Source organism: Lepus europaeus, chromosome Y, assembly GCF_033115175.1.
Source record: "Lepus europaeus isolate LE1 chromosome Y, mLepTim1.pri, whole genome shotgun sequence".
NCBI lineage: Eukaryota > Metazoa > Chordata > Mammalia > Lagomorpha > Leporidae > Lepus > Lepus europaeus.
Window position 1 is genome coordinate 20,829,871 of NC_084851.1, and position 27,885 is coordinate 20,857,755.

Consider the following 27,885-nt stretch of genomic DNA (forward strand, 5'->3'; position numbering starts at 1 on the left):
GCAGCTCTGATATTGTGCAGCAAATCTCTGGGATCTGGCATTGAACCCACTCAGGGAATCCTGCTTAGCTGCACAGGCAGCTTGCTGGGCCTGGTATCTGCCGGTCACGCTACAAGGTACAGGGCTAGCTCTTCTGCTTGATGCTGTTGGTCCCATGGATAGGTACAAGGCAGGTGTCCTGAGTCACAGTCTAAACTGGAACAAGGGTCCTCTGATCCCATAGGAAGCAGTTCAGCATTCCTAGATTTCCTGGAAGGCACGGCAACAAGAAGATGAATGGCTTTCCATAGGAGTCATGGGTTGAGGTTTCAGGTGCCACTCTCCATCCTGTCCTCAGTGAGTTCCCACCTCCTGCAGTCCCATTCATTCCTAGGGCAAGGGTTATCCTTTGTGAGCCAGAAGAGGAGACTGAGGATCAGAGAAGTGACATGCATGATTGCAACGGTGTGATGCATTGAGCCAGCACCCTCCTATGCCTACCTACACAGAGGTCCTTCACAGGACACTGGGTCACTGCTGATGGTAGAGTCTGCACAAGTTGCCCCAGCTGCATCCCTGCTACATTTCTGATGGCCAGGCAAGCATGACCATGAAGGACAAGGTGAGCTGGCCACCGTGGTGTTGCCTCATACACTGAAAGGCCAGATGTACTTGCCATCCCTGAGGAAGAGCTCACAGGATCCCAAAGCTGCCTTTGCCAAGGAAGAATGCCATATCCCAGCTCATTTCTTGTGGGGTGGGAGTGTAGGAGAAAGACCACCACTCCCTCTAGTCTCAGAGTTCACAGGCAGACCCCTCTACCCTCAGTCAAGTATGTGCTCAATACTCACACAGCAGTCATGATCCACAGCCTATGATCTGATTGCCTCATGTGGGGCAGAGTCCTGTGATGTGGTGTTTCCTGGGATAACTTTAAGACCATCAGTCAGGAATGGGAAGACATAGGAGCAGACAACACACGTGCGCACACGCGCGCACACACACAGAGATCTTCTATTTGCTGTTTCATTCCTGTATTGGCCCCAATGCCCTGAGCCAAACCCAGAATCCAAGAACTGCATTTGGTCTCCCACATGGATGGCAGAGGCACTTGGACCATCTTCTTCTCCTTTCCTAGATGGATTAGCAGAGAGCTGGATCAAAAGAGGAGCAGCCAGGAGAACCCGAGCTCATAGGGAATGTCAGCATCTCAATCAGTAGCTTAATCTGCTGCAACTGCAATTTTAGGGAATTGAATTTTTATTTTGAGAAATGAAACTTCAGAATACTTTCTTTAGAGGTCTTTGTTGACATAAAAATGTCATTTATGACTTGGTTTTCTTTTGAGACTTTTGGGTTTTTTATATTTAAAATTAAGAATTTTTATTCCATCACAAGCTTACTTTTGTTTTTTCTTTATTTCTAACAATATTTCATTATGTTTTTGGGGTAACATTGTAATTTATATTGTTGTCAAAGGTTTAATGATGTTAACAACTAAAGAGATCAACACATAAAATGTTAAAAGTCTCAATCCAGTAGGAAAGGGGTATAAACAATAATCAAATCAAAAGATGTTTAACTTCTTTCAAATAATCCAAATTTTAAAATAGTCCATGATTCTTTATATTTCAGTGATATATGTTGTTACATTTCCTTTTCCATCTACAATTTTCCTGATATTAGTCTTCTTATTTTTTTGGTTAGTCAGGCCAATGGCATACCAATTTTCTTTACTATTTCAAAAAACAGGTCTTCATTTCACTGATACTTTGTATTGCTTTTTGTTTCAATTTTGTTTATTTACTCTCTAATTTTAATTATTTCTTTTCTCCTATTAATGTGCTCTTTGGTTTGCTCTTGCTTTTATAAGCCCTTGAGATACATTGATAATTCATTTATTTGCTGACTTTCCAATTTTGTGATGTAGGCACATATCACTATAAACTTCCCTCTTAATACTGCTTTTGCTGTATTCCATAAATTTTGATATGATATATTGTCATCTTCATTCATTTCTAGAAATTATTTGATTTCTGTTTTGATGTCCTATATGATCTACTGTTCATTCAGGAACATGTGGAACATGTTCAGTCTCTTTGTGCTTGCAAATGTTTCAGAGATTCCTTAGTTGTTGATTTCCAGTTTCAATCCATTGAGTTCAAAGGAGATGTATGGCATGATTTTGATCCTTTTTTAATTTACTGAGGCTTGATTTATGGCTAAATACATGGTTTATGCTTGAGAAAGTGTTGTGCACTGATGAGAAGCATGTGTATTCTGCAACTGTGGGGTGAAAGTTCTGTAGATATCATTCAGGTCCATGTGGTCTACAGTTTTAATTAGCTCTTTCATTTCATTGTTGATTTTCTGTTTGATTGATCTATTCAGTGGTAAAAGTGTGGTGTTGAAGTCCCCTTTAATATTGTATTATATTCTATGTCTACAATTAGATCAGTTAACATTTCTTTTGTATATTCAGGAGCCCTGTAATTGGTTGCATATATATCTATTATAGTGAAATCTTCTTGTTGAATTGTGCCATTCTTGGTCTCTTTTAATAGTTTTTATGTTAACTTCCATTTTATCTGATATTAGGATGGAAACACTGGCTCTTTTTTTTTTTTTTTTGGTCTCTGTTACCATGGAATAACTATTTCAATCCTTTGAATTTCCGTCTGCATGTATCTGTTGGTGAGATGTGTTTTTTGTAGACAGTACAAACATGAGTCTTGTTTTTTATCCATTCAGCCAGTCTTATAAATGGAGAGTTGAGGCCATTTATATTCACAGTGAATATTGATAAGTAATGACCCTGGCATTTTTCCATAAATATTCCTGTTGTTTACTTTGGAATTATTTTTTTTAATTCTACTTGGGGGATTATCTGACTTCTCATTCTTTCATAGTTATGGCTATTTTTCTGTGATTTTGTGTTGCACCTCCTTGTGTTTTGCCACTTGATGAGTGGCAAAAAATTCTTTCAAAATCTGTTTTTTATGGAAAGTCTTTATTTCACCTTCATTCATAAATGAGAGCTTTTCAGGTTACAATATTCTAGGTTGACAGCTTTTTCTCTTAGGATGTGGGCTAAATCTCACCATTCACCACTAGCATGTAGGGTTTCTGATGAGAATTTATCTGTGACTAGTTGGAGATCCACTGAAAGTAATCTGGTATTTCTCTCATGCACATTTTGGATATTTTCTTTATGATTTATTATAGAGAGTTTGACTATAATGTATTGTAGTGAAGATCTTTTCTGGTCCTGTCTGCTAGGAGTTTTGTATGCTTCCTGTACTTCAATATGCCTTTTTCCAAATTTGGGATGTTTTCTGTATTTTACTAAATAGGCCTTCTAGTAAATTCTCTCTTTACACATGTTCAAGAACTCCTAATTCATATATATTGGATTGTTTGATAGTATCCCATACATCTCCAACAGTGTTTCTAAGATTTTTTTTTTTGACAGGCAGAGTGGACAGTGAGAGAGAGAGAGAGAGAGAGAAAGGTCTTCCTTTGCCGTTGGTTCACCCTCTAATGGCCGCCGCGGTAGCGCGCTGTGGCCGGCGCACCGCGCTGTTCCGATGGCAGGAGCCAGGTGCTTATCCTGGTCTCCCCTGGGGTGCAGAGCCCAAACACTTGGGCCATCCTCCACTGCACTCCCTGGCCACAGCAGAGAGCTGGCCTGGAAGAGGGGCAACCGGGACAGGATCGGTGCCCCGACCGGGACTAGAACCCGGGTGTGCCGGTGCCGCAAGGTGGAGGATTAGCCTGTTGAGCCACGGCACCGGCCAAGTGTTTCTAAGATTTTTAATTTCATTTATTTGGTATGACTGAATTATTTCCAAAGATTTGTCTTCTAGCTTTGATATTATTTCTTTTGCTTCTCCAAGTCTGTTGTTAAGTCTTTCTACCACATTTTTCATTTGATCTACTGAATTATTCTTTTCTAATATTTCATTTTGATTTCTTTTTAAAATCTTGATTTCATAGTTAAAAATCTTATTAATGTCATGTATAGTTTTCTTTAGTTCATGGATTTGCTTCTGATTGCTTTTAAGTAATCTTATGACTGTATTTTTGAATTCTGTTTCCCTCATTACATCCATCTCTTCATCTTCACATTCTAATATTGAAAAATTGTTGTGTTCTTTTAGAGAGCCATGGTTTCTTATTCTTGTTTCTTGAATTTCTGCATTTATTTTCAGGCTTTTGTGGAGTTAATTGTTTTTCTTTCTTCTGATGGCTTGTATCTTTGAGCTATGCCTATGTGGCTTAGTGGATTGTCTGTACTTTCCTTGAATACCAAGAGGTGTGTGATGGGTGTGGCCAGGGAGTCCTGGTCAGTACTCCTTGGTGGGGTGAGTATCCAGAGTAACAATCAAGTTGGACCTGGTAGCTCTCTTCTTAACAGAAATGCAGGGAGGGTGGTCACATCATTGGGTATGATCACCCTCTCACCTCTCCAAGCGGAGCAATGCCCAGGTGTTTGTCCACAGTGTCTTTTACAGTCATCTGTTCTGCCATATGAACCACACAAATGATCTTTATAGTCCTTTCTGTGAGCATGTTTCCTGCAAAAGTGAGCTGCCCTGGAAAACAAAGAGATCTGAGGGTGTGGCTCTGTATCCAGAACTTGCCCAGACCCAGTCTACAACTTGTCCCTTCTCATGAAGATACAGTGTTTTCACAGTTTCAGCATCCAGGGCTCCTACTGTGTCCTGATAGCCTGTCCTGCCCACAGAATGACAGGAGTTCCTAGAGCCACTATGCATGTGCTCAGTGCTGGCAGATGGAGCTCCTCAGCCAGAATGAAAGTCAGTGAGGGACATGAATTTTTCCCTATGGTAAAATCCCTGGATTACATGCATGCACAATACCTGCAAGTCACAACCCTACTCCTTTCATGGTTGTGCTGGGTGTGTATAAGTGCTCCCACAGGTAGCATTTCCCTTTGATTGCGATGGATTATCCACTCCACCTATTGCAGGTTGGGCATGGAGGAGCTTGTGTTTACCTGATGACAAGGTGGAGACAGTCACCACAAATTTACACGAATTGCAATGGTTGCCCCTGCTAACAGTTCTAGTTAGGTATGCACGTAAGAGCTGGAGCAGCTGCTACCTGATTATATCCAAAATGGTACCAGCCTTCCCACAATTAGCCATAGGGCACTGGTATTGAGGGGAAAGAAGGGGAGACAGATGCATCACTTTTTTATTCCTCCCCTCAAGGTGAACAGTTGCCCACTCCCATGAAGGTTCCCACTCTGATACAAAGACACTGCAATCCACTAGTTTCTCCTTCCATCTGTATTAACAATTGTGCAGGCCCATGCAGTCTGACCTCACATTGCTCAACATAGCAGGCTCTGGGTACTTTGTTGTGTTCATGCTTGCTGCTGTGCCTTCCACTCAGGTCCAGGCCATTTCCACTGCTTTTGTAGGACCTCCCACTGAGGTTTGCCCTGCAAATTTCCCCCTGAGAGTGTATTTTCTCCACTTTTTTTCTCCTGTCTGCCTAGATAGGGCAGACCTCCCTGTCACTATTCTGCCATCTTGCAATGAAGTTAATATCCCTTAAAAAAACAAATTTTTGAGGACAACTTCTGAACAAGATTCCATTCAGTAACCTAATTGGCTTTTAAGTACCTAGAAAGATTCATAAGATTCTCATTGCTATATACTTCTGACCTCAGGAATACCTTCCTCAGCATTAATAAGACCATGTAGTGGAAAGGGGTAGTCAAAGAGTGTGGGGATATAAAGTGCAGACCTGTGAGATTGTACTACAATAAAGCAAAGCTATTGCTTCAAATACTCATGGCTACAATGGTTTAAGATGAAAGGAAAAGGGAAACCAAAGAAGATCTGAAATATTTCAAAACCAGTTGTGTCATACATACCAATCCCAAGACTAATATTTAAAAAATAAGTAGACTCTCAGAAAAATCTACCAAAGATTTAATGTAACCCCAAAAAATAAATGAAGTGGCATTTTTGCTAGAATACACATTATTATTGTGACATTCCTATTTACATGTTTCTTTTATAAAATTATAGGCAGGACAGATACTGTGGTGCAGCACTTGGGACTCGGACATCCCCTATAAGAGTGCCAGTTCAAGTACTATCTACTGTGCTTCTGAGACAGCTCTTTGCTAATATATCTGGGAAGCAGTGGATTTAGGGACACTTTAGAATTCCAAAGTGACAGCAGTTCAAGGTTCCAAAATCTTAAAGACATATTCATGGCTGACTTCTTCATACAAAAGCATGTGCTGCATGTGGGCAACATTATTTTATTTGTTCAAATTGAGGAAAAACAAAATAACACTTCATATTAAGAGAAATTGCATAGTAAAAGGAATGTTATTTTGCTGCTTATTTAATCAATTTTATGTTTTCTCATAAAAAGATACTCAAGAAACATTTTCTGATTTCAGTTACACAAAAAATTAAGCCAATTTTCCCAAATCAATTTCTAGAAAGGGATGTTTTTTAATGAAGAAAAACATTTTGGAAGGATCTGAGTTCTGACTTAATTTTAATGTGAAACAAGCACTCATTGTTTTATTTCTCAAATTTATAAAACACCTTTCACATAAGAGTGGGAATAAGAGAGGGAGGAGATGTACAGTTTGGGACAAGCTCAATCAGGCTTGCCCCAAACAGTAGAGTTAGAAACGTGCCAGGGGGTTCCAATACAATCCCATCAAGGTGATATGTACCAATGCCATCTTGCTAGTCAAAGTGATCAGTTTCGGTTCACAATTCATCATACTGATAGGTCTAAGAGTCAAAGGGATCACACAAACAAGACTAGTATCTGCTAATACTAACTGATAGAATAAAAAAGGGAGAGAATGATCCAACATGGGAAGCAGGATACACAGCAGGACTCATAGAATGGTGGATGTCCTAAAGAGCACTCTAGCCTCAGAACCAGCCCTTAAGCCATTTGGATCTGGCTGAAGAGCCCATGAGAGTATTTTAGGCATGGAAAGCTAAGATGCTCTGGTTAAAAAAAAAAAACCTAAATGAAAGATCTCTGCAATTGAGATCTCAGTGGAATGAATGGGCCATCAAAGAAAGAGGTACCTTTCTCTGAAGGGAGGAGAGAACTTTGATTTTGACTATGAACTTGTCTAAATAAGATCAGAGTTGGTGAACTCAAAATGCTTCCATAGCCTTGGCAACTCATGACAAGAGCCTAGGGTGATAACTGACACAATAAATAAGAGTATCAATTGTTAAGTCAACAATAGAAGTCACTGTGCAGGATCTCTGTCCTTAATGTATTGTACAATGTGAATTAATGCTATAACTAGTACTCAAACAGTAATTTACACTTTGTGTTTCTGTGTGGGTGCAAAATGTTGAAAACTTTACTAAATATATACTAAATTGATCTGTATATAAAGATAATTGAAAATGAATCTTGATGTGAATGGAATGGGAGAGGGAGTGGGAGATGGGAGGGTTGCAGGTGGGAGGGAAGTTATGGGGGGGAAAGCCACTGTAATCCAAAAGCTGTACTTTAGAAATTTATATTTATTAAATAAAAGTTTAAAAAAACACTTTTCACATCCAGGTACTATTTTTCTCACATACAAAGCCACACCAGCAGTATCCATCAGTAGGAATTTTTTATCACAGACAGGAAAGATGGTTAACATTTACAAAGTATCTTATACTCTTCTTTTAAGGAGAAAAGATGGCCCGGGGCTACAGCAGAAAATCAGATGGCATTTCTAATCTTCTGGGCCCCCCTCCAACATTGAAGGCTACTGTTCACTTCATTTATGCAAAATGAGCAGTGCAGCCACCTGCAGAGAAGGAACAGTAGAAACCTGCAGGGGACAACTCTGGACTAGAAAGTCCGAGGGCTAACCTGAGCTTATATGAGGCTGTGGTGGTCTTGGTGTTGGGTGTGAGACAGGCAGGGTTAGGTGCAGTGTCTGGAAGCCTCTGATAAATATGTAGTGACAAGCCAGGGTGATCAGGAGGTGGAGAGTTTCTGGGCTCTGTGAAGGATTGGAAATTCTCTGCAAGAGCAATGGAATGTCACTTAAAGGTTTGAACGTCAATGCCAAATGTGAGAGCACAGTACACCATGTGCAGGCATCACCCTGCCATTGACTGTCAACCCGGTAGCCCCCACCATGCCTCCTGGGAGCAGAAAGTGTCTGTTGTAACCCTAAACTGGACAGTGCTGAGTAATCTGGAAATGGTCCTCAGCATCCTTCTTCTCAGGGTTCATACTCAGGAATTCATGGCTATCTGTTGGGTGCCCAGGCTCCTATGAAGGCAGAGATCAAGTAGAGCCAAGGAGTCCCAAGGCCCGATTAGACAAGCCAACAACATGATCAGACTTAATTTCTCCACCTGTGAAATGGGCCAGACTAGCTGATGGAGTCCCTGTGGAGTCACAGCCTGCTTGCAATCCACTTGCCTCCCCATCCTCCTTCTCCATGCCTTTCCATGTGAGCACTGACCCCTCAGGCCCACAATTTGCATTGAAGTTCACTAATTACTCAAGACCCATTGGTGTCCAGCCATTCTCAAAGTTAGAAATTATTGAATCCAATGCCATTTTTTAAAAATAAACACCAGCTGAAAACATGAAGCATAAGTGATATGTGTATATTTTCACCCCTCCCCTCATGTCTTGAAAAGTCTTCATTACTGTTGCTAAAAATAAATGACCTCAGCTCAGTTAAGGTTCATGGGGCATTGGGTACCTGGTGTCTAGGACTTCCTTCCTCTGATGAGTCCAGCCATCAGCCTGGCCTCGTACAGCTGGGGGAGACACAAACACAGAGCCCTCTCCAACCATCTGTTTGTGGGCCCCTCACACCAGTCAGGGACCAGAGTTTGTGTCACATTGCAACTCAGGCAGTACCCACATCACTTTGATCCGCAGCAGCATGACTGGGAAGGGTCCTCACAACACACTCATTTGTGCCATCATTTTGGATCTTGTACCAATTTCCCTTGCACACCCATCTTTCTTTCCTCTTTCCAAGCCCATGAGGCTCCATGGAAATCCAGACTTCCTATGACCTCTCTGCTGGTGCCAATTAACAGCTGGGGATGCATCTGCATTCTTCTGAACGTAGCATTGTCAGAGGTAGGCCTCAGAAGCAGCCCCATATTTATACAAACTAATGCCCATAACTTCATAGGTGGGGTTCCATTCCATTTATGAGAAAACACCCCAGGAAAATCTATGTTTGGCAACTACAGGCTGCCCTGATAACATTAAGTAAACCTTGGGAGGACATTCTACTATTTCACACTCAGGAAACATTTTGTCCATGACAAGGGGAGGGGAGAAAAGGTAAGATAAATTGGACCTCATACCCATATAAGCCCTAATCTGCAAACTGATCTTAGATCTTTGCTAAGATGCCCACCTGAACTGTCAAGTGTATTCTCTTCATTAAATTTTCTTATCTTGCTTAGCCAACTCTGAATGACTGGGCATTCCCTCTCAGATTCATCTGAAGAGATGTCCATCCATTTTGATGGAGCACTGCCTCATTGCACCTCATTACCTTGCTTATCATGACTCTGAGTCTCACATTGCAAAATGAAAGATCTCTGCGAGTGAGATCCCAGTGGAAAGAACGGGGCCATCAAAGAAGGAGGTACCTTTCTCTGAAGGGAGAAGAGAACTTCCACTTTGAGTATGACCCTGTTGGAATAACATTGAAGTCGGCAAACTCAGAAGGCTTCCATAGCCTTGACAACTCATGACTAGAGCCTAGGTGATTACTGATGCTATAAACAAGAGTGTCAAATTGGTAAGTCAACAACAGGAGTCACTGTGTACTTACTTCTCATGTGGGATCTGTCCTTAATGTGTTGTCCAATGTGAAGTAATGCTATAACTAGTACTAAAACAGACTCTACAAAGAAATCAAGAAACTCCACAACATCAAAACAAACAACCCACTTAAGAGATGGGCCAAGGACCTCAATAGACATTTTTCTAAAGAGGAAATCCAAATGGCCAACAGACACATGGAAAAAATGTTCAAGATCACTAGCAATCAGGGAAATGCAAATCAAAACCACAATGAGGTTTCACCTCACTCCGGTTAGAATGGCCCACATTCAGAAATCTACCAATACATAATAACCCTACCATACACCCCAGCCATCCCGCTCCTTGAAATGTACCCAAAGGAAATTAAATTGGCAAACAAAAAAGCCGTCTGCACATTAATGTTTATTGCAGCTCAATTCACAATAGCTAAGACCTGGAACCAACCCAAATACCCATCAACAGTAGACTGGATAAAGGAATTATAGGACATGTACTCTATAGAATACTATACAGCAGACAAAAACAATGAAATCCGGTCATTTGCATCAAGATGGAGCAATCTGGAAAGCATCATGCTGAGTGAATTAAGCCAGTCCCAAAGAGACAAATATCATTTGTTTTCCCTGATCGGTGGCAACTAACTGAGCACAAAAGGGGAAACCTGTTGGAGTGAAATGGACACTATGAGACACAGTGACTTGATCAGCTCTTGTCCTGACTGTTGATGTACAATGTAATACTTTATCCATTGTAGTATTTTTTTGTTCTAGTACTGGTGGTTGAACTCTGTAATTAACACACAATTATTATTAGGTGTTTAAATTTTAATTGAAAAATGATCCCTGTTAAATATAAGACTGGGAAAAAGAGAGGGAGGAGATGTACAATTTGGGACATGCTCAATCAGACTTGCCCCAAATGGTGGAGTTAGAAATGTGCCAGGGGATTCCAATGCAATCCCATCAAGGTGGCATGTACCAATGTCATCTCACTAGTCCAAGTGATCATCTTCAGTTCACAATTGATCACACTGATAGGTCTAAGAGTCAAAAGGATCACACAAACAAAACTAGTGTCTGCTAATACTAACTGATCGAATCAAAAAGGGAGAGAATGTTCCAACATGGGAAGTGGGAGACACAGCAGACCCATAGAATAGCAGATGTCCTAAATAGCATTCTGGTCTCAGAATCAGCCCTTAAAGCATTCGGATCTGGCTCAAGAGTCCATGAGAGTATTTTAGTTACGGAAAGCTAAGACACTCTGGAAAAAAAAAAGACCTAAATGAAAGACTCTGCAAGTGAGATCCCAGTGGAAAGAATGGGGCCATCAAAGATGGAGGTACCTTTCTCTGAAGGGAGAAGAGAACTTCCACTTTGACTATGACCCTGGCAGAATAAGATCAAAGCTGGTGAACACTAAAGGCTTCCATAGCCTTGGCAACTCATGACTAGAATCTAGGGAGATTACTGATGCCATAAACAAGAGTGTCAAATTGTTAAATCAACAACAGGAGTCACTGTGAACTTACTTCTCATGTGGGATCTGTCCTTAATGTGTTGTCCAGTGTGAAGTAATGCTATAACTGGTACTGAAACGGTATTTTTACACTTTGTGTTTCTGTGTGGGTGCAAACTGATGAAATCTTTACTTAGTATATACTGAATCGACCTTCTGTATATAAAGATAATTGAAAATGAAAAAAAAAACCTTGGTTTTAAATTGGAAATTGCATAGAAAATTAATCAATTTTTAAAAAGTATGATGTAGGAGGCCGGCACCGCAGCTCACTAGGCTAATCCTCCACCTTGCGGCGCTGGCACACCAGGTTCTAGTCCCGGTTGGGGCACCGATCCTGTCTCGGTTGCCCCTCTTCCAGGCCAGCTCTCTGCTGTGGCCAGGGAGTGCAGTGGAGGATGGCCCAAGTGCTTGGGCCCTGCACCCCATGGGAGACCAGCAGAAGCACCAGGCTCCTGCCATCGGATCAGCGCAGTGCGCCGGCTGCAGCGTGCCTACCACGGCGGCTATTGGAGGGTGAACCAACGGCAAAAAAGGAAGACCTTTCTCTCTGTCTCTCTCTCTCTCACTGTCCACTCTGCCTGTCCAAAAAAAAAAATTAAAAAAATAAATAAAAATAAAAAATATGATGTAGGATCTCTGTCTTTAATGTGCTGTACATTGTGATTTAATGCTATAACTCGTACTCAAATAGTATTTTACACCTTATGTTTCTGTGTGGGTGCAAACTGTTGAAATCTTTACTTAATATATACTAAACTGATCTTCTGTATATAAAGAGAATTGGGGGCGGAGCCAAGATGTTGGAAGAGTGAGGGCATACACAACAGTTTGGGAAAAGAAATTTAAACAAGGATGGAGTTACTGTACCCTGAAGAAGAGTCTCAGAGGAAAAAACTGCAGAGGAAACTTTTCTGGATCTAGTGGAAGTGACACGGAGGACCTACTGGGAGAGTAAGGTGGCCCACTACCACGCTGTGCTGAGCCATGCTGAGCCACATGGAGCCATGCTGAGCTGCACCTAGCAGCGCCCAGCTGCACCACACCCCGCGGACCTGACCTGACCCGACCTGCAGGGAGGCGCGCCATGGACACGGCCCATCCACAGAATTTGAGCACCGGCACTGGAAGCAAATGTATCCAGAGACATTGACCATGAAGGTTACACCTTGGTCGGAGCTCACGCAGTGGGGAGGGGGAGCTACACCAGGCTGACTGGAAGAAAAAAAGAGGGGGGAACCAGCTGGGACACTAGCCTCTCTCTGCACTCTCCTTACAAACCCCAGAAAGACAAAGAGCAGGGACCACTTACTTTACATAAGTAAAACAACCTCCTTAGCCTAGGCAACACTGAAGAATCAGAGCTCTTTGCCAACACCTCCAAGATGCCAAACAAATGTAGAAACCAAGGCAACAAGAGCAAGGAAGACACTATAATGCCCCGAAATGAAAAAGACACCACAACTCAAGATTATGAAGATGATGAGATAGAAGAAATGCAAGAAGCAGATCTCAAAAAATTGATAAGATCATTAAGAAGCTCTCAAAAACAAATACTTGAACTACAGAAATCCTTAATGGACAAGATAGAAAATCTCTTGCAAACATGAAATATTAAGGAGGAATCAAAATGAAATGAAACAACTAGTAGAACAAGAAACAGCGATAGTAATGAGAAACCATAATGAAATGAAGAATTCAACAGATCAAATAACAAACACATTAGAGAGCCTTAAAAACAGAATGGGTGAAGCAGAAGAGAGAATATCGGAATTAGAAGACAGAGAACAGGAAAGGAAACAGGCAAACCAAAGAAAAGAAGAAAAAATTAGAAATCTAAAAAATAGTCAGGAACCTACAGAATACTATTAAAAACCGAACATTCAGGTCCTAGGAGTTCCTGAAGGCATGGAGAGGGAGAATGGATTAGAAGGCCTTTTTAGTGAGATACTAACAGAAAACGTCCCAGGTTTGGAGGACAGAGACATCTTAGTACAGGAAGCTCATAGAACCCCTAATAAACCTGACCAAAAGAGATCCTCACCATGACATATTGTAATTAAACTCACCACAGTGAAACATAAAGAAAAGATCTTAAAATGTGCAAGAGAGAAACGTCAGATTACTCTCAGAGGATCCCCAATTAGACTCACAGCTGACTTCTCATCAGAAACCTTACAAGCAAGGAGGGAATGGCGAGATATAGCCCAGGTACTGACTGCCCAGAATATTATATCCTGCAAAGCTCTCATTTGTGAATGTAGGTGAAAGAAAGACCTTTCACAGAAAACAGAAATTGAAAGAATTTGTTGCCACTCGTCCAGCCCTGCAAAAGATGTTTAAAGATGTGATACATGCAGAAACACAGAAACGCAGTCACCAATGTGAAAGAAGGTAAAGGAAGGAAACCTCACAGCAAAAGATCACAGGAAACCCAAAAAGATAGGGTAAAGTTACTACTTATCAATAGTCACATTAAATGTTAAAGGCCTGAACAATCCTTTTAAAAGACACTGATTGGCTGATTGGGTTAAAGAACAAAACCCATCTATCTGCTGCTTACAAGAAACACATCTTTCTAACAAAGATGCATACAGACTGAAAGTGAAAGGCTGGAAAAAGATATACCATGCCAACAGAAATGAAAAAAGAGCGGGAGTAGCCATCTTAATATCAGATAACGTAAATTTTACCACAAAACCTATTAGGAGAGACAAAGAGGGGCACTATTTAATGATTAAGGGATCCATTCAACAGGAAGTTATAACAATTATCAATGTATATGCACCTAATTACAGGGCACTGGTTTATTTAAAAGACTTGTTATGGGAATTAAAGGGAGTCTTAGACCCCAATACAATAGTACTGGGGGACTTCAAAACTCCACTCTCAGAGATAGACAGATCAACAGGACAGAAGACCAACAAGGAGACAGTAGATTTAAATTACACTATAGTTCAAATGGACCTAACAGATATATATAGAACTTTTTATCCTACACAGAAAGACTTTACATTCTTCTCAGCAGTACATGGAACCTTCTCTAGGATTGACCACATGCTAGGCCATAAAGCAAGTCTCAGCAAATTCAAAAGAATTAGAATCATACCATACAGCTTCTCGGACCACAAAGGAATGAAGTTGGAAATTAGCAACTTAGGAATCCCTAGAGAACGTACAAACACATGGAGACTGAACAACATGCTCCTGAATGAACAGTGGGTCACAGAAGAAATTAAAAGAGAAATCAAAAATTTTCTGGAAGTAAGTGAGGATAACAGCACATCATACCAAAACCTATGGGATACAGCAAAAGCAGTGTTAAGAGGAAAATTTATATCAATAGGTGCCTACATCAAGGAATTGGAAAGGCACCAAATAGATGAACTTTCAACTCATCTCACGCATCTAGAAAATCTGCAGCAAACCAAACCCAAACCCAGTAGCAGAAGAGAAATAATTAAAATCAGAGAAGAAATCAACAGGATTGAATAAAAAAAAAATTACAAAAAATCAGCCAAACAAGGAGCTGGTTTTTTGAAAAAATAAAAAAAGTTGACCACCCATTGGCCCAACTAACTAAAAAAAGGAAAGACCCAAATCAATACAATTAGAGATGAAAAAGGAAATGTAACAACAGACAACACAGAAATAAAAACAATCATCAGAAATTAATACAAGGACTTGTATGCCAGCAAACAGGGAAATCTATCAGAAATGGGTAGATTCCTGGACACATACAACCTACAAGATTGAACCAGGAAGACATAGAAAACCTAAACAAATGCATAACTGACACAGAAATTGAAACAGTAATAAAGGCCTTCCCAATACAGAAAAGCCCAGGACCAGATGGATTCACAGCTGAATTCTACCAGACATTTAAAGAAGAACTAACCCCAATTCTCCTCAAACTATTCAGGGCAATCAAAAAAGAGGGAATCCTCCCAATCTCTTTCTATTAAGCCAGCATCACCTTAATTCCTAAGCTGGAAAAAGATGCAGCATTGAAAGAGAATTACATACCAATATCCCTGATGAACATAGATGCAAAAATCCTCAATAAAATTCTGGCCAATAGAATGCAACATCACATTAGAAAGATCATCCACCCAGACCAAGTGGGATTTATCCCTGTATGCAGGGATGGTTCAATGTTCGCAAACAACCAACGTGATACACCACATTAACAGACTGCAGAAGAAAAACCATATGATTCTCTCAATAGATGCAGAGAAAGCATTTGATAAAATACAACACCCTTTCATGATGAAAACCCTAAGCAACTGGGTATGGAAGGAACATTCCTCAATACAATCAAAGCAATTTATGAAAAACTACGGCCAACAGTATCCTATTGAACCGGGAAAAGTCGGAAGCATTTCCACTGAGATCTGGTACCAGACAGGGATGCTCACTCTCACCGCTGCTCTTCAATATAGTTCTGGAAGACTTAGCCAGAGCTATTGGGCAAGAAAAAGAAATTAAAGGGATACAAATTGGGAAGGAAGAACTCAAACTATCCCTCTTTGCAGACGATATGATTCTTTATTTAGTGGGCTGAAAGAACTCAACTAAGAGACTACTGGAACTCATTGAAGAGTTTGGCAAAGTAGCAGGATATAAAATCAATGCACAAAAATCAACAGCCTTTGTATACAGAGACAATGCCATGGCTGAGAAAGAACTTCGAAATTCAATCCCATTTTCAATAGCTACAAAAACAATCAAAACCTTGGAATAAACTTAACCACGGTCATTAAAGATCTCTACAATGAAAATTACAAAACCTTAACGAAAGAAATAGAAGAGGATACCAAAAAATGGAGGAATCTTCCATGCTCATGGATTGGAAGAATCAATATCATCAAAATGTCCATTCTCCAAAAAGCAATTTATACGTTCAATGCAATACCAATCAAAATACCAAAGACCTTCTTCTCAGATATGGAAAAAATTATGCTGAAATTCATATGGAGACACAGAAGACCTCAAATAGCCAAAGCAATCTTGTACAACAAAAACAAAGCCGGAGGCATCACAATACCAGATTTTAGGACATACTACAGGGCAGTAGTTATCAAAACAGCATGGTACTGGTACAGAAACAGTTGGATAGGGGCACTGATCCTGTCCCGGTTGCCCTTCTTCCAGGCCAGCTCTCTGCTGTGGCCAGGGAGTGCAGTGGAGAATGGCCCAAGTCCTTGGGCCCTGCACCCCATGGGAGACCAGGATAAGCACCTGGCTCCTGCCATCGGATCAGCGTGGTGCGCCGCCCGCAGCGTGCTACCGCGGTGGCCATTCGAGGGTGAACCAACGGCAAAAAGGAAGACCTTTCTCTCTGTCTCTCTCTCACTGTCCACTCTGCCTGTCAAAAAAAAAAAAGAAACAGATGGATAGACCAATGGAACAGAATAGAAATACCAGAAATGAACCCAAACTTCTACAGCCAACCCATATTTGATCAAGGATCCAAAACTAATCCCTGGAGTAAGGACAGTCTATTCAATAAATGTTGCTGGGAAAATTGGATTTCCACTTGCAGAATCATGAAGCAAGATCCCTACCTTTCACCTTACACAAAAATTCACTCAACCTGCATCAAAAACTTAAATCTACAACCAGACACCATCAAATTATTAGAGAGCATTGGAGAAACCCTGCAAGATATAGGCACATGTAAAGACTTCTTGGAGAAGACCCCAGGAGCACAGGCATCAAAGCCCAAATTAACTATTGGGATTGCATCAAACTGAGAAGTTTCTGTACTGCAAAACAAACAGTCAGGAAACTGAAGAGGCAACCGACAGAATGGGAAAAAATATTTGCAAACTATGCAACAGATAAAGGGTTGCTAACCAGAATCTACAAAGAAATCAAGAAACTCCACAACATCAAAACAAACAGTCCAATTAAGAGATGAGCCAAAGACCTCAACAGACATTTTTCAAAAGAGGAAATCCAAATGGCCAACAGACACATGAAAAAATGTTCAGGATCACTAGCCTTCAGGGAAATGCAAATCAAAACCACAATGAGGTTTCACCTCACCCCGGTTAGCATGGCCCACATTCAGAAATCAACCAACAATAGATGCTGTAGAGGATGTGGGGAAAAAGGGACATTAACCCACTGTTGGTGGGAATGTAAACTTTTTAAGCCACTATGGAAGTCAGTCTGGAGATTCCTCAGAAACCTGAACATAACCCTACCATTCAACCCAGCCATCCCACTCCTTGGAATTTACCTAAAAGAAATTAAATTGGCAAACAAAAAAGCCGCCTGCACATTAATGTTTATTGCAGCTCAATTCACAATAGCTAAGACCTGGAACCAACCCAAATACCCATCAACAGTAGACTGGCTAAAGAAACTATGGGACATGTATTCTATGGAATACTATACAGCAGTAAGGAACAATGAAACCGAGTCATTTGCAACAAAATGGAGCAATCTGGAAAGCATCATGTTAAGTGAATTAAGCCAGTCCCAAAGAGACAAATATCATTTGTTTTCCCTGATCAGTGACAACTAATTGAGCACCAAAGGGTAACCTGTGGAAGTGTAATGGAGACTATGAGAAATAATGACCTGATCAGCTATGGTGCTGACTGTTGTTGTACAATGTAACACTTTATCCATTTTAGTATTTTTTTGTAAACTTTGTAATTAACAGACAATAATTCTGAGGTGTCTGAATCTTAACTGAAAAGTGATCCTGGTTAAATATAAGAATGAGAGAAGGAGAGGGAGGAGATGTATAATAGGGGGCATGCTCAATTGGATTTGCCGCAAATGATGAAATTAGAAAAGTTCCAGTGGATTTCAATATAATCCCATCAAGGTGGCATGTACCAATGCCATCTCACCAGCCCAGGTGATCAATTTCAGTTCACAACTGATCATACTGATAGGCCTAAGAGTCAAAGGAATCACACAAACAAGACAAATGTCTGCTAATACTAACTGATAAAAAAAAAAGGGAGAGAAGGATCCAACATGGGAAGCAGGATACACAGCAGACTCATAGAATGACAGATGTCCTAAATAGCACTCTGGCCTCAGAATCAGCCCTTAAGGCAATTGGATCTGGCTGAAGAGCCTATGAGAGTATTTTAGGCATGGAAAGCCAAGACATGCTGGGGAAAAAAAAAAGATGAAGAAGAAGAAGAAGACCTAAATGAAGGATCTCAGCGAGTGTGATCCCAGTGGAAAGAATGGAGCCATCAAAGTAGGAGGTAACTTTCTCTGAAGGGAGGAAAGAACTTCCACTTTGACTATGGCCTTGTTGGAATAGGATTGAAGTCAGCAAACCCTAAAGGCTTCCATAGCCTCGGCAACTCATGGCTAGAGCCTAGGGAGATTACTGATGCCATAAACAAGAGTGTTAAATTGTTAAATCAACATCAGGAGTCACTGTGTACTTGCGTCCCATGTGGGACCTATCCTTAATAGGTTGTCAAAGGTGAAGTAATGATATAGCTAGTACTGAAACAGTATTTTTACACTTTGTGGTTATGTGTGGGTGCAAACTGATGAAATCTTTGCTTAGTATATACTGAAGTGATCTTCTGTATATAAAAATAATTGAAAATCGGCCGGCGCCGCGGCTCACTAGGCTAATCCTCCGCCTTGCGGCGCCGGCACACCGGGTTCTAGTCCCGGTCGGGGCACCGATCCTGTCCCGGTTGCCCCTCTTCCAGGCCAGCTCTCTGCTGTGGCTAGGGAGTGCAGTGGAGGATGGCCCAAGTCCTTGGGTCCTGCACCCCATGGGAGACCAGGAGAAGCACCTGGCTCCTGCCATCGGAACAGCGCGGTGCGCCTGCCGCAGCGCGCTACCGCGGCGGCCATTGGAGGGTGAACCAACGGCAAAAGGAAGACCTTTGTCTCTGTCTCTCTCTCTCACTGTCCACTCTGCCTGTCAAAAAAAAAAAAAAAAAAAAAAAAAAAATAATTGAAAATGAAAAAAAAACCTTGGTTTTAAATTGGAAATTACATAGAAAAATAATCAATCTTTTTTTAAAAAAAATATCTTGCAGAATCTCAGTCATTAATGTGATGTACACTGTTATTTAATGCTATAACTAGTACTCCAATAGTATTTTTTCACTTTGTGTTGCTATGGGAGGACAAACTGTTGAAATCTATGTATATATATATATATATACTAAACTGATTTTCTATATATAAAGAGAATTGGAAATGAATCTTGATGGGAATGGAAGGGGAGAGTGAGTGGGAGGGGGGAGGGTTGCGTGTGGGGGGGAAGTTGTGGGGGGGAAGTCTTTGTAATCCATGAGCTGTACTTTGGAAATTTATATTCACTAAATAAAAAAAAAAGAGAGAATTGAAAATGAATCTTGATGTGAATGGAAGGAGAGAGGGAGCAGGAAAGGGGATGGTTGTGGGTGGGAGGGAATTTTGGGTGTGGGAAGGCATTGTAATCCATAAGCTGGACTTTGGAAATTTATATTCATTACATAAAAGTTTAAAAAAAAAGAAACCGTATTTTACACTTTGTGATTCTGTGTGGGTGTAAACTGATGAAATCTTTACTTAATATAGACTAAATCAATCTTCTGTATATAAAGATAATTGAAAATGAATCTTGATGTGAATGGAATGGGAAAGGGAGCGGGTGATGGAGGGGGTGTGAGTGGGGGTGAAGTTATGGGGGAGGGGAAGCCATTGTAACCCATAAACTGTACTTTAGAAATTTATATTTACTAAGTAAAAAAAAAGAAAATTCTTTTCTTATGCAAATATAATACAGTAGCCATTGGAGGGTGAACCAATGGAAAAAGGAAGACCTTTCTCTCTGTCTCTCTCCCACTGTCCACTCTGCCTGTCAAAGAAAAAAAAAACAACTTGAAATAGTTTAAATAATCACTTTCTGTGATACTATTTTTTTTATTTGACAGGTAGATTTATAAACAGTGAGAGGGAGAGACAGAGAGAAAGGTCTTCCTTCCATTGGTTCACTCCCCAAATGGCTGCTATGGCTGGAACTCCACTGATCCAAAGCCAGGAGCCAGATGCTTCCTCCCAGTCTCCCATGTGGATGCAGGGGCTCAAGCACTTGGGCCATGCTCCACTGCCTTCCCAGGCCACAGCAGAGAGCTGGAATGGAAGAGGAGCAGCCAGTACTAGAACCGGTGTCCATATGGGATGCTGGTGCCACAGGTGGAGGATTAACCAAGTGAACCACAGCACTGGCACCCATGATATTATTTTTGAAACATTTTATGTTGTGGTGAATTAAAAAGCAAATATATAAATATAATGTTATAATTTTCTTCTAAGGGCACAACAGTATTGAATTCCCTAAATGTGAAGTTGAAGCAATTCGTCCCTATTTAATTGTATAATACCTCAGTGTAACCTCAGAATATCACTTCAGTTCTTTCAGTGCCACAATTTTTTCAGTCCCCCCTTAAATCATTGTATATATATATATTTATATTTATATATTTATTATATAATTATATATATTATATATAATACATATATATAATGTAAATAAGGTATCTTTTGTTATTTATTGGCTTTTAATTTTAGGTCTTTCTCGCAATGACTCTTTCACTAAATTCATTTCAAGAGGGAGAGAAACATGAAGAATTCATAGAGGAATATGTGGTGGTAAATGTCATGAGACACATATGTCTAAAGGCATTTAATTTTAAATTTTTATTTATAATACTTATAGGGAAGATCATAATAGACTATTGCAATAATTTTAGCTCTATGAAGCCTTTTTAAAGCATATCAGACAGAAACTTGTTATAGAGAGGTAGACGTATCGATAGCAAAACAGTGTATTTTATGTTATTTGACTTTTTATATATATACAAGAATATATATATTCTATATATATTCTATGTATTATATATATACAGAATATATATATGTGTATATATATGTGTGTAATATATATATATTATATATATGTATGTATTATATATACAGAATATATATATATATATATATATATATATATATATATATATATATATATATATATATATATATACACACACACACACACACACACAGAATATACAAGAGAAGGATGGCAATATCATGACCATTTTAAAACAAATTTCCTGGAGAAATTTTATAGATTTAGAATTATTTTAAATACAAAGTGGTGAAATGAAGGTTTAGCATTTTGGTGTCATGGGTAAAGCTTCTGCCTGTGGTGCCAGCATCCCCTATGGGCACCAGTTCTTGAAACAGCTTCCAATCTAGCTCCAGGTTAATGTCCTAGGAAGATCAGAAGAAGGTGGCTGAAGTGCTTTGCCCCTGCTCTCCATGTGGCAGAGCTGGAGGAAGTTCCTGGCTCCTAGCTTAAGCTCCTGGCTCCTGGCCCATGGCTGGCAATGACCATCTGGGGAGTGAACCAAAGGACCGAAGATGGCTTTCAATGCCTTGATCTCTCTCTCACTTTCTCTCATTCTCTCTCTTTGTCTCTCCCTCTCACTTTCTCTCTTTCTCTCTCTCTGTAATCCCTTCAAATAAATATGTACTTTTATATAAATAAACACTAAAATGATACCCACCAGAAAAATAAGGTCAAGGAATATAAGAATGGCTTGGTTTCCTGAACCAGAATTCAGCTATTTCTATGCAACTTCCAACTAACCACAAAAATGAAAAACACAATAGAAATACAGAAAAAATCTAATCCATCTTGATGACTCTTTAAATGATGCTTGAAGTGTTTTACATGTATTCTCTTAAAATATGCTAAAACTCAGTGACATTTATGACAACTATTACTATGACAATGATTTACTATGACATCTACAAAAATTTAGTGTAGATGGAAACTATTAATAAGTATCAATTATTCATCATTATTATTCATCCCCAAGTGCTTTACACTTATCCTTTTATCTGGATAGTGAGCATTCAGCAGATAATTATTAAAAAAAATTGAATGGAAAATGGTTAATATTTCTAACTCTTCTAGAAGCTCATCTTTCTTAAGGAATTTCTCTTGTCCAAGCAGTCACATATCAAAGATATCAAAATCTTGCTTTGCATGTTATAGGCTTTATTCACTATTTGCTAAGTTAAGATGCAGGAAACAAAAAATGAAAATGTTATGGGGGCTGGCCCTGTGGCATAGTATGGGTGCCATATGGGTGTCGGTTCCAGTTCTGGCTGCTCCACTTTCAATCTAGCTCTCTGCTACGGCTTGCAAAAGCAGTAGAAGATGGCCCAAGTTCTTGATCCTCTGTGCCTGCATGGGAAACCCAGAAGCTCCTGACTCCTGGCTTCAGATTAGCTTAACTCTGGCCATTGCAGTCAATTGGGAGTGAATCAGTGGATGGAAGACCTGTTTCTCTTTGCCTTTCTTTCTCTCTCTGTGTAACTCTGATTTTCAAGTAAGTAAATAAATCTTTTAAAAAATTATATAATCCAGGAGCAGCAAGATGATGGAATAGGCAGGGAACACATTGATAGTTCAGCAAGACACACAGGTTAATAAAAGTGGAGATACTGCAGGGTCAAGGAAGAGTAGGAGAAGAAACAGCAGAGGAAACTCTTCCGGAACTAGTGATTCACAGTGGACCTGCGTGGAGAGCGTGGGAGCCCAAGTTCGGGACACCAGCGGCAGACTCAACACACCAGCGCTGGAACGCAAGGTGAGCTGAACCTCAATAGCCCGAGACACCAGAGGGCAAGTGGAAAGAGGAGGCTAGAGGGAACGAGGGTTGAAACTCCATGGGGAAAAATTCACCAGGCTAACTAGAAGAGAGAGAGGAAAAAAATTAAAAAAGTGACCGATACGGACATGAGTTTCTCTCTCTCCGCTCACCTCTCAAAGGCGAGCAAGACAAAGAGTAGGCGCCATTTTGACATACGTCATAAGCAGGGCGACCTCAGGTCTGCACCGGCCCTGAGCCTAGCAGAAAAACCTGACTCTGGAGGGAGGGGTGAAATAACAGGAGATCAGGATCTAACTTGGCAATCCAGTGGGAGACTGCAGGAGAATTGTAGCCCACACTGAGGGCAGCAGAGATTCCCTGTGTGGTCCTTGGGAAAGAGCTTCTGATCTCTGGCTCCTGTGGGTATATCATTCGCCTGCTAACTACCTCCAATTATGTTCAGCTGTGCGGAATTACTTCCTTTTTGAATCAATAAAAAAAAAAGAGAGATTTACCACGCCTAACCTGGGAGTGTCATCTTTGACACACCCTCAACCCTGAGGAACCAAACACAGCTCTCAGTCCACACTTATCTCAAGCCTCTAAGGCTCCACTGAATGCAGACAGGCCACTTAATATAGAGCCATAGTGTAACAAGAAAAAACACCACAGTGAAGAAACCAAATATCTCCAACATGCCATACAACAAACGCAAAAACCGAGGTAACAAGAACAAGGAAGACACTATGACGCCCCCAAATGAAACAGACACCCCAATTCAAGATTATGAAGATGATGAGATAGAAGAAATGCAAGAAGTGGATCTCAAAAAATTGATAAGAACATTAAGAAGTTCTCAAAAACAAATTCTTGAACTGCAGAAATCCTTAATGGACAAGATAGAAAATCTCTCTCGTGAAAATGAAATATTAAGGAGGAATCAAAATGAAATGAAACAACTAGTAGAACATGAAACTATGATAGTGACAAAAAACCACAATGAAATGAAGAATTCAATAGATCAAATGACAAACACATTAGAGAGCCTTAAAAACAGAATGGGCGAAGCAGAAGAGAGAATATCACACTTAGAAGACAGAGAACAGGAAAGGAAACAGACAAACCAAAGAAACGAAGAAGAAATTAGAAATCTAAAAAATATTGTCGGGAATCTACAGGATACTATTAAAAAACCCAACATTCGGGTTCTAGGAGTTCCTGAAGGCATGGAGAGGGAGAAAGGATTAGAAGGCCTATTTAGTGAGATAATAGCAGAAAATTTCCCAGGTTTGGAGAAGGACAGAGGCATCTTAGTACAGGAAGCTTATAGAACCCCTAATAAACATGACCAAAAGAGATCCTCACCATGACACATTGTAATCAAACTCACCACAGTGAAACATAAAGAAAAGATTCGAAAAGGTGCAAGAGAGAAACGTCAGATTACTCTCAGAGGATCTCCAATTAGACTCACAGCAGACTTCTCATCAGAAACCCTACAAGCTAGAAGGGAATGGCGAGATATAGCCCAGGTACTAAGAGAGAAAAACTGCCAGCCCAGAATATTATATCCTGCAAAGCTCTCATTTGTGAATGATGGTGAAATTAAGAATTTTCATAGCAAACAGAAATTGAAAGAATTTGTTGCCACTCATCCTGCCCTGCAAAAGATGCTTAAAGATGTGTTACACACAGAAACACAGAAACATAGTCACCAATATGAAAGAAGGTAAAGGAAGGAAACCTCACAGCAAAAGATCACAGGAAGCTCAATTTCTCTTTGACATAGAATTAAACTCTGATGCTCTGTTAAAGCAATGTGTTAAAGTAATCTAAAAACAAAAAGCAATTCAAATCCATTGGCAATCTACAAAAAGAGTTAAAGATTTTAAAAGCTATTATTAAAATTGCTGTATTGGTCTATTATGCTATGTTATATGTGTGTGCATACTGTATGTCCACATAGGAAATTTTATTAAAAGTTTTATTGTAAATGGCTTATAGATAAGATTGTCCATAAATTTAAGCTGCTAAAATCAATCAAAGATACATTTTAATTTGTGTGACCTGAATCTGTGTATCATGTTTTAAACTTGTTGGTAGAAAGAAACTAAAAACTTTTTATATGGTTGTGCTTAAGTTTACTGGTTAAACAAACTACACCCTGTTAGATATTTAAGAGGTGTTTTCAAATACATGATTCTTAAAATTTATAGAAGGCATTGGACCTTCTGGTAAATGTTTTTATAAGTTGTTATCTAATGGTTGAAATGGTTTGCTAAGTATTCATGTAATATTGCTATTGTCAGCAAGCGATCTAGGACTTGCTCCCTCATTTCTCTATTCTAAGCCCAACTTGTTCTTTCATTTCTCTATTCTCTTTAAGATAGGAAAGTAATTCTATTATGTTGGAATCTGTAGGACACACAATTTAATCTTTAGACCTTATAAAAGTGATGGCTAACATTTTTATGTAATAGTATAGCCAAAATAAGAGCTTAAATAATAATTTCATAGCTAGATTCACTTCGCCATTAGCGAAGTATACAGTAAATAGAAAAACCCTCCCTTTCAGACCAAAGGGAAAGAAAGTTTAAAAGTGAGAATATAATTTTCCTCATGGGCATTGTCTACCTTAGAAAAACTACTACAGAACATGCCTGTGACTATAGACTTGTAGTTTAGGCCACCGAAGATTAGAGATGGGACATGGGCACTCCCTTGACTTGCATCCTCTGGTCTGCTTTAACACAAACGAGGAGGAAAACAAAGCTGGGCATCAGAAGCAATGGGTGGCAGGCCTATTAATGGCTGATCTGTACCGTGATCTGCCCTCAAGCAGACCCAACAGGCCAGTCCACTGCAGTGGCTTTCAATGTGGTAAGCCTGGGCTTCAGCAGAAGTCAGCTTGTGAAGAGCCCTGGCAGCTCTGCCAAGAGTTGGATCACTGGAAATGGACCTGCCCTGGAGTCGAAGGATGCCCAGGTCAGAGCCACAGATCTTATTGCCTCTAAGCTGAGATGCCCTTCACTCAGCCCAGCTTCCAAAGTGACCACTGTAGCTGAGGGGACAGCCAAGTAGGGTCAGCAACATTGCAGGCAGAACTGTAAATTTCTTGTTAGAGATGCCACCTGCCTTTACCTGGCCAGCTCTCCTCCCAGGCCAGCCAAGTAATGAAAGTCAACAGAGTGACTTCCCCTAGGAGGTTCACACCTCCCTTAGCATGTACCCCATGTGAAAAGATAGATAGGTCTGGGCCTCTTAACTTACAAGGCCTAAAGCCCAACAGATTATTATCAAGCCCCTTCTATCAGGTTCTATTTGCCTCTCAATCAGAAAAATTACTTGTAGCTTAGACAGCACCTTTCTTAGCTCCTCTAATAATGACTCTGTCCTTTGTTCTAGATCCTGTCTAGTGCACTTGGGCCTCATTCCTTTGTAATCATAACCTCTACTCTACCACCAATGGCTCTACTCCCAACCTGTGTGTACTGATGGTCCTCTTCCCCACTTAATGCTGTATAATTTTTCAAACCTGGTAAATGCCACTCTTAGGATCATTGGTTACTACCCTCACCCTGTCTTTTATGACCTTGTCTAAATATGATCAGAGTCGGCGAACTTGGAAGGCTTCCATAGCCTTGGCAACTCATGATGACAGCCTAGGGTGGTTACTGGTGCCATAAACTAGAGTGTCAATTTGTTGGGTCAACAACAGGAGCCACTGTGCACTTGTTCCTCATGTGGGATCTCTGTCCTTAATGTGCTGTACATTTTGATTTAATGCTATAACTAGTACTCAAACAGTATGTTTCACTTTGTGTTTCTATGTGGGTGCAAACTGTTGAAATCTTTATACTAAATTGATCTTCTGTATATAAAGAGAATTGAAAATGAACCTTGATGTGAATGGAAGGGGAGAGGGAGTGGGAGAGGGGAGGTTTGTGGGTGGGAGGGAAGTTATGGGAGGGGGAAGCCATTGTAATCCATAAGCTGTACACTGGAAATTTACATTCATTAAATAAAAGTTAAAAAATTATATAATCCAAAGGAATAATTTCTTTACAATTTTTTGCAGAGAAATAACTTCTTCAGTGTATTGGGGTATGAGAGTACAGGGGAATCACTTAGCCATATAATTTCAAATAAAATTTAACATTAGTTTTATCATATTGGAGGCAAATTCTTATGTCATTGTGTGTGCTGTACACAATAATAAAATGAACCACTTTTGTTCCTCAACAAATTATGGCTGCTAGGTTATTACAGAATTCTCTTATGATATGTTTCCTATGTGGTACCACTGCAAAGAAGGTAATAGTGATTGGCTTTCAGGCTGGCAACTGTCCTCTGACCTTTTATATTTTGACAGAGGGAACTTGAGTTGGTTGTCTGCATTTAGTGTCTAAAGCACATACATACAATGAAGTGAATGTTCTTTATTTTTGGAAGTATTCTGTAAGTATTATGTGGATAAATACCAACACGTCTGAGATCCTGAAAAATCCCAACTTACCTCTATCTCTATTTATCTAGACTTATTCTCTAGTGGAAAGTAAACAAGGAGTAGTAGAGTGAAGAGAGATGAAAACTTCAATGTCTGAGACTTGGAAAATTAACTACACATGAATGTTTTCTTTAGAAAATTCACTTGTATTGCTCAAAACAGTATTTTAAAAATTAGGTTCTGTTGCTGATAATAATTCCTTCTTGAAATCACTTTGTAGACCTTTCATTAAATTACCCAGAATAAAAAATACTTATAAATTATCCTATTATTTTATAATGCACCATATTATGAACACCAAAATTCATACACAGAAACATGCATATAAATACACATATATACTATGACATTTTGTATAAGCACAGGACACCAAATTAAGTAACAATTTTT

The 27,885-nt window shown here is 39.9% G+C and overlaps 1 protein-coding gene across 1 annotated transcript in view; it reads left to right on the plus strand.

Moving 5' to 3' along the window:
• The first annotated feature begins 583 nt into the window (after positions 1–583).
• The window catches only part of LOC133754142 (nuclear receptor corepressor 1-like), a 34,116-nt gene continuing 6,814 nt past the window's right edge, over positions 584–27,885 (plus strand). Inside the window, 1 exon segment of the mRNA XM_062184697.1 lies at positions 584–601. Within this exon segment, the coding sequence (XP_062040681.1) occupies positions 584–601 (18 nt within the window).